The sequence below is a fragment of the Cyprinus carpio genome, chromosome A20 (genome assembly GCF_018340385.1).
Source record: "Cyprinus carpio isolate SPL01 chromosome A20, ASM1834038v1, whole genome shotgun sequence".
Classification (NCBI taxonomy): Eukaryota; Metazoa; Chordata; class Actinopteri; order Cypriniformes; family Cyprinidae; genus Cyprinus; species Cyprinus carpio.
In genome coordinates this window covers 13,864,603-13,872,903 of record NC_056591.1, presented here as the reverse complement: position 1 = coordinate 13,872,903, position 8,301 = coordinate 13,864,603, and the positions used below count along the sequence as shown (strand labels likewise).

Sequence of the window (8,301 nt, the reverse complement as noted above, 5' to 3'; positions counted from 1 at the left end):
ATCATAAAATAACTGTTTTCTACTTTGTGGTTTGTTTTTATATTTTCTCTTTAAATTTATTTTCTTTTTAATTCACATAAGTGTAGGTGTAACATTTTTAGAAAATGAATAAAATAAATGTAAAATAACATTGCATATTTGACTATAAATTATTATTAATTAGATGAATCCTTAATAAAGTTACAAAAGCTATTCAGTCAAGAGCAGTGAGTGATTTCCTTGTCTTTTGTTGTTTGATTAACATTAAACTATAACATTAACTATAAGACAATGCATGGATCCAGTACACTGATCTGTAGTTCAGCCGACTATGTCTGCTAGAAAACCCACCAATACATACATATATAATATATATATATAATATATATATATATATATATATATATATATATATTTTTTTTTTTTTTGCAAATTTGTTCATTCAAGCACTAGTCTTGAAAGAGAGTTCAATTTTGCGCGCTCTCAGAGACGCGGGTCACTCTCCCCGGCATGCAAGTTCTTATTCGCGTCTTCTAGCTCTTGAATGTTGAAACTGGCTAGGCTTAAATTAGTTTAGTTTAATTATTTGCAAGATTAATTACTGGTAATAGTACAATTACTAATAGGGTTACTGGGAAACAGGTTAGCTAGGGTTGCACTTAGCAGTAGCATATTATGTAGTCTTTAACAGGTATTAATATAGGCTGCAATAGAATATGTGGTACCGGGAAAGACGCACATCACCAGGATCAGCTTCACGGCATGGCAAGTGTCGTTGCAAACAAAAGAAAGAAAGAATAAATGTACTGTAAAGTCAGATTTCCAGATATTAATGTAAATAAATATGGTGAGAAAATATTTGATTTTGATAAGATTCTATAGTAAATGCACATGTAGCACGTTACAAATGCAAAATACATTTGTTCCCTGCAAAGCCACAAAATCATCAACTTCGTGTTAATACATTTTTAAAGTTGTTCTGGAGATGTATGCAGCTTGTTGCACACTATTTTAAATTCTAAACTTAATATTCTACGACATGAACAAAAATCAACCAGCGTGACAAGTCACAAAGAAATGTAATGTTGAAATTGAAAAAAGACAAAGGTGGGCTACAACTACACAGCCCATGAAACTTTGCAAATGATGTAATCGAATACATAACGACATAGTATAAAACTGTTGTTTTATGAAGATCTGTTATAAGTACCCTTTAAGTGTTAAATATTTGTATTACTGTATTATTTCTATTGTTGATTCCTCTACATTGGAGGTACTTTTTTTTTTTTTTTTTTTTACATCAAATTAGTTAGAAATTGATCTAATTGCTAGAAATCAGAAATCAATCTACAGTCTACAGCAGGGGTGTCAAACTCAATTCCTGGAGGGCTGGAGGCCTGCAGAGTTTTGTTCCAACCTTGCTGCAACACACATACCATGTAGTTTTCAAATAAGCCTGAAGGACTTGATTAGTTGGATCAGGTGTGTTTAATTAGGGTTGAAGCTAAGGGCCGCGGCCCTCCATGAATTGAGTTTGACACCTCTGGTCTACAGCCTCTGAATGTAAATATTTCACTACCACAGTCGATGCACTAGATGGCGCTCATTCTATATAACCAGTGGTTCCGAAATCAAGCAATTAATTATTATTATTTTTAAAATTATTATTCTAAAAATTGCCTAAAGGTGGATGTTTTCATAGCTAACAGATATTTTATCAACGTCACTGCCAACACGTGTTTTTATTGTGTTTTCATAGCTAACAGATATTTTATCAAGGTCACTGACAACACGTGTTTTTATTGTTTAACAGTGTTTATATCCTACTGCTGATGCCAATGTGCATGTCCAGTGTGTAATTGGACATCCTTGTCATTAAGGTTCGATAGCTCAGACCCCCTCTTGTACACATTTTTGTAATTGTTCCTTCTTAGAACCATTTACTATCACATAATACTACATATTGTACATTTATTTGACTGAATATTTACCTTGTCTCACACATGGTTTGTGTGTGTATTCATGAATTTTTTTTTCTTTTGTACTGCTGTTGCGTAAACATCACCCATGTTTCGCTTTGTGCTTTTTGTCTGGTTCCTGTAAACTCAAGGGCCCTATCATACACCATCATACATATACATTAATACTTTTTATTCGGGACGGATGCAATAAATTGATCAAAAGGTGCAGTAAAGACATTTACATTGATTTTTTTCAGGATTATTTAATAATTTGAAAATTCAAATGAAAACTATATATATCTCTCTTTTTTTTAAACAGTTATTTTAAGCTGTAACAACATTTCACATGATTATTGTTTTACTTTATTTTTGATCAAATAAACACATGCAGGTAAGCTTAAGAGTCTTCTTTCAAAAACATAAAAATGTTATATATATACAGTATATCACTTGTAAATGTATATCAGTTGTATCCGTTTACCTTATGAAAAATACTTGTGTTCTAATGAGAGTGTGCATTAGTGTCTGTTTTTATATATATTATCAATATAAATGTATGTATGTATACATACATTTAGGACCATGTGTATGGTCTTGAGTTTGATGGACCGCACACAATGCAACTGTGTGGTCTGCAGTGGCGATGTAAAAATGGAAATTGACGTAATGAACATGAGAGGCCTTTATGAAAACATGGTGTTCATGTGTGATTGACAGCAGGATGTAAAGTTACCATTAGAAGAAGCTCTGTATCAGGGTGAAAATGACTCAAAAAGATGACAATGTTTATATAAAAATATAATATAAAACTAAAAAATACAAAAAAAGTGAAAACATAACTTTTTGGTCACACTTCTCAATAAAATATTGGACAAACTGTAAGAAGAACAGTCAAGTCAGCACATGAAGCTATTATTAAACATGGTGAAGCAAAAAAATAAGCAAGACATCAAATGATTTGAATTTAAATTAACTTAAGATGTACAAAATATGTACATTATTTACAGCTTTCAAAAAAATAGATACTGTAATAAAAATAGAATGAAGCTACAATTCATCCAGTCTTTTTGACAGGGGTACTGACGCTCTCCCATCAGGAGGGGCCAGACAGTCGAAGTCAAACACTCAGTGCTATATTAACTTTCATAGTTCTTGGCCAAACTTCATGTCTTGTTTCAGCTCAATCAAAAAATCTGAGCTGACAAAATCAACTAAACATAAGAGCACATCAGTTTCTCTCTGTCTCTTTCTTCTGCCGTCTCTCGGCTTGGTGAGGCGATTAGCTTCTAGGGTTAAAAGCTGCCTTCCGTTTTCTTACTATTTTTCTCTTAGAATCTGAATCTGCCCACCACAGTTTAGGGGAGGGGCTTGGCGTCATCTGCCGATCAATGACATTGGGCGTCACAGAGTCGGACTATAGTGCACTATTGTTTTTTAGGGGCCGTCCGAACAGAGCCCGGTCATTTTACAATCCCCACCCCCTAGCCTTAGACATCCACCATGACAAATGAATACACATACAGTATATAAATCCAGAGTCCATCTACAAGATACAGACACATACACGCAAAAAATGTAAAATAAAAGCAAAAAACCATAAAATGACAAACAAGTACTTTGTGCTGAGATATGAGATGGATATCTGTTAGATTCAAGTGGACAGTCACTGCATGGAGCTCCTTGGTGTTGCTGTCACTGTCTCCTTACGCCATGTCACCGATCATCTTCTTGTAATACATGGACTCAAAGATGTCGTTCTCCCCGGGGCAGTTGTAGTGGCATGCACAGGTCTTGATGAACATCATCTGCTTCTTCATGACTTGACCGTCTGGGCACTTGAACTCCATGGGCAAAGTGGCGGTTCTGTGAGGTGTGCAGCAGCGACCATCCGTGCAAACGCCGCAGAACTTGGGCCGGTAAGACTTGGTGGTGGTGCAGCCAGAAATCTCAAACTTCATGGGTTTGGAGACACGTGGTGTGCGGATACACTTCTTCCCTTTCTGTAAAAGCATAAAATGAAAAGTTAGCCATCAAGTTCTGTGACGTCATCATCATGCATCAGTGGAACCAAGAGTGAGCTGTGCTGTGATTGGTTTGGAAGGTAGGTTGCTGCTTACCCTGATTTTCTCCTCCAGGTGTGACTCGCAAGGGCGGACCATACAGAGGCGGGACTGCTTCTCAAGACGGCACTCGCGGTTGTCATTGGTAACACGGGTAGAGATTCCCAAGCCGCAGGTCTTTGAGCATGCGCTCCATTCTGTGGTCTGAACCAAGCAGTTCTCTCTCATCATGGAGGGATCGGGCCCGTATGTCTCCTCCTCTCTGTAAGCTACAAAACAAGACAAGAACTTTACTCAACACTTTCCTTACAGCTGCATGATGTCATCCTAATGTTCTTATCATTACATCATTGCACAGGAATTCATTCCAACCTCCTTAATGGAGACCATTATTTTGTCTGAATATGTATGACTCATTTAATCACCACTTTGACAATTCTGACTCAGAGAACAGTCGAGATCAAAGAATGCTCACCTGCCAAAGCTGGTCCCACAAAGGTATTCTGGTGAGGGGAGTCACACACCCACTCCTCACAGCACTTCCCTGGGACCTTCACCCTTCGGGGCATCGGGCAGTCAGGGCTGGGGAGCCTGATGTCCATTCCACAGAGGGGCACGCAACCTACGGCACCATCTAGACACGTGCACTGGTATTTACAACTGCTCTGGAAGGACTCTCCGCTGCGGTACACCGTCCCACCAAACACGCAAGTGGCACCTTCTCTTGCTGTAGGATGAGGACAGAAGGTGGTTTACAATTCTGACTCAACTCAACAACTATAGATTTAGTGTCTGTATGTCAACAGTCAATATCCTTACCTGTGCAGACCCCAATACGACGGTTGCTTGGGGAGCCGTAGTCACAGTAAAGGCCTTTGTGGGGGTCACAAACGTCTCGCTCTGTACAAAGTTCGCCCAGTTGCTTGGCACACACCCGGCAGCACCCACAGGTGTCCGGCACCAGGCTCACACCGGGCGAACACTGGGGTGGTACATCAGGGCACTGGCATTGTCCACTGCACTCCTGAGCCGTAGCCTGAGAAATATAATACATGCTCTTGTAAGACTTTGTACATTTGCTCAACACTGACCTTAAAAAATATCTTTCAATGGGTTAAATGAGGCATTTTATGAGCTGTTTGTGTCTGGGGGCAAAAGATTAAAGTTATAGCCTGATCTTGCTAATCATTAATAGTCTGGATTTCTACAGTACATGTATTTAAACATGATAGTGGTCTCTTTCTCATAATAGTGCATTAAATGGACTTACCCATCCACAGAAAGTCAGGCACAGCAAAGAAAGCACTCTTAGATTCATTCCAGAAAGCATGACGACCTCTTCTTTCCAATCTCTTTTAAAAAAGAAAAATCTTATAACCTATAATGTCTCGCAGCTGTAACGCAGTCTCCTCTTCAGATTTGATCAAAGTGATCTCGTTGTGTAGTCTTTGAATCCAGTTCCTCCTGATCGTGTCGAGTGAAAGCTAGAATTTAGCTTCGGTATGAAGTTTAGGCTGAGCAGTGTCGAGCGACTGTTGCTTCTCTCTGGAGGACTTGGAGTGTTCTGATTCTCCAGCAGCAGCTGAGCTATCTTTATACACACCACGCTGCGGTGGACTGCCTCTACCTCAATGGAACGCTGGATAAACATGGGCATTCCTGGCATTCTTTCCTAGTTTCCTGCCCCCCCTACACTCTCCACTCCCCTCTCCCCGTCCACTAGACCTGCACACACTGCCATCCAACATTCCTGGGCTGTCACACAGCAAAATAAAAGTACAGTCTTGGCATTACCTTGCAGTGCTTGGTGGTAGTTTAAGCAATTTGTCTTAGAGATAGATGTGTGCATGTTTTTCATATTTAACAAGGCTAGCTTTTGGCCTTTAGTGCCTTGTTCTCTAAATAACTGTGTGGTGATTGACAGTTGATGATAATGACTGTGTTAGATTATAAGTGGCTAAATTGCAGTTAAATGACGGTTTACCCTTAAATGAACATCATTCTGTCAAGTCTGGTAATTATTTACTCAACTTAATGTCTTTCCAAAGCAAATTTTAGACTTTGTTTCTGAGAAATAAGAATATATATATATATATATATATATATATATATATATATATATATATTGGTTTCTGAGAAAGCAAAAATGAAGGTGAGTATGTTTTTTGAGTCTTGTGACAGTTTTAATCATACTTTATGTAATAATTAATTTAACAAAAATACTAAACGTAATTAAAATTTTTTAAAAATGCTAAACATGTGTTGAAAATATTTATTTTTTTAATTCTTTGTGATTTATTACTATTATTAGACTTGCATAAATCACTTTTTGTACATCTTGCATAAGTTTTCTTGTGGCTCTAGAACTCTGTCTGGATTCTGAGCAGTTGCTTTAATCACTGTGTTTTTCTGTAATTGTATACTTTCACCTGGCTAATAACGTTTAGTCTGCTGTGTGTTTTACAGTGCAGGTGTGGTACGATTCTATTTTGCTCCTTCAGACAGCAGACAGAAGGGCAGCAGGAAAGTGGCTAGACTGTAGCATTTGAATATATAAAAAATAAAAATAAAAAAAGGATCCCCAGACTCCCCTCCTCACTCTTATGAATTGGAGCACTACCTCTTGCCAGCTGGCGAATCGGAAATGAAAAACTCCCAAAGAAGAAACGGGAGGTGAAGGAATGTTATCCCCCTGCCAGCAGACATACTGTTACTACATGCACACAGTCTCAGAGGAAGACTGGCCTTATATGGGAATCTTCACTCTAGGCTCTCTTGTTGCCCCCTTCCTCCTCCTCCTCCTCATTCTCTTGTCCACACTCTTTCCCTCTAGTCTGGAAACAGTGTTGAGGATTGTAATGTGCCCGGTCTGTCAACCACCTCTCATTCCAACTGGGCTGAAAGCTTCTGCGACACAGATGCCCCCCCCCTTACAGAACAGATTATGCTCATCAAGATGCTATAGATGTAGGCTTACAGCACAATGCTGATAACAAAAAATCTCACAGTGTCAGTGTGAGACTATAAATGTTGCATTAAAACTAAATGTTACATTTTATGAATTTATACTGTAGCTCATCCACATTAAAAGCATTTTCTGTCTATTTGATGATGTAAATAAAACACATTATTTAATGGAAAATAGATATTTGTTCTGGCACATTTTAAAATACATTTGTTTTTTGTTTGTTTTTGTAGCAATGTACAATTTGACTGAATTGAAAAAATATTTTTTTTTTTTCTTGAACCCTTGAAAAGATTTTGAAATTGTTTCCTGTTTTTTTTTTTCACATAAAAATGAACAGATAAAGGTGTTTACATTCACATTGAAATTGAGGGCATGAGCAAAAATCTACATGTTTCTGTATTTGACCTTCAACAGATAAAATGTTCAATCAGTTTATGTATTTTTAATGTATGTGTTATGTTAATATAAGCAGAATATCTTACTGAGTGTCAGTTATTAACAATGTGCTGTGTGTGTGTTGGTTTTCTGTGGACAAGCAAGATGGGCTGTGCTCAGAGACTGGTGGCTAAATAAGCATAGCTGTGTGTGGCACAATTCAAGTGTGTGTAAGAATTGTGTTCTTACCTTCATACTTTGCATTAAGCTATTTTAGTGCCTGCAGCTACATTTCTGCCTCAGTGAAGCAAAGATAAATACCTTCAGCTCTGCTAAATTTTGTCATGCTTACTACCTCCCTAGGAAGATGAAGGAGGACTGAAACTTTACCACGACCAGAATATTTCAGAAACAACTTGCTTCCAGCTCTTTGAACAGAAACATATCTGTAACCCCCCACATAGAGTTTATTCAAGTTGACACACTGCTCTAAAAGAATATGATGGAAAAGCTGACAATGTCGTAAAACAGTTGTGAGGGGAAAAAGGTAACTTTAAAGAGTGGGCTGGATAACTGGTGGCTCTAAATGATGAACCAATTCTAAAACTGGTAGGAGTGATGCGACCAGTAAACAGGACTAAATTTGGCCAGCTAAGACAGTATGCATGTATCAGTTGCTGAGAAAGGTCAAAGGTCACTATCTAATGATGTAATGGAAAAGACTCCAGGCATTGGGGAAATGAAAGCCTGTTGACAGAAGTCACTGGGGTGTGTGGTCACATGACTTCATTTTACTTTCCTCCCAAGACATGAAGAGTGAGGGTTAGGAGGCAGGTGGGTGTTCTGCACACAATTTGGAGGCTGTTTATTGTTCTTTAGACATAAGCAAACAAAGCTTGAATACTTCAGAGCCATATTCTGGCTGCCAGAAGCAATTTTCCATCGCTACACAATTCCA

General features: G+C 38.1%; 1 protein-coding gene across 1 annotated transcript; it reads right to left on the bottom strand.

The window, feature by feature from the left end:
* Nucleotides 1-3,019: 3,019 nt before the first annotated feature.
* Nucleotides 3,020-5,631, bottom strand: LOC109048966 (CCN family member 2). Its single transcript, XM_019066628.2, has 5 exons — nt 5,271-5,631; nt 4,820-5,036; nt 4,476-4,727; nt 4,058-4,269; nt 3,020-3,940 (listed from the first exon to the last, which is right to left on the bottom strand). Exons 1-5 carry the CDS (start codon nt 5,328-5,330, stop codon nt 3,644-3,646), a joined length of 1,038 nt encoding a protein of 345 aa, XP_018922173.1. The 5' UTR covers nt 5,331-5,631; the 3' UTR covers nt 3,020-3,643.
* Nucleotides 5,632-8,301: the final 2,670 nt, after the last annotated feature.

Bases quoted from the DNA above. Each gene is read 5' to 3' on its own strand.
- LOC109048966 (XM_019066628.2), bottom strand. From the start codon at position 5,330: ATGCTTTCTGGAATGAATCTAAGAGTGCTTTCTTTGCTGTGCCTGACT. The intron at 4,728-4,819 runs GTAAGGATATTG...CTCATCCTACAG, and splicing joins TCGTATTGGGGTCTGCACAG to CAAGAGAAGGTGCCACTTGC. The intron at 3,941-4,057 runs GTAAGCAGCAAC...ATGCTTTTACAG, and splicing joins ACCTGGAGGAGAAAATCAGG to AAAGGGAAGAAGTGTATCCG.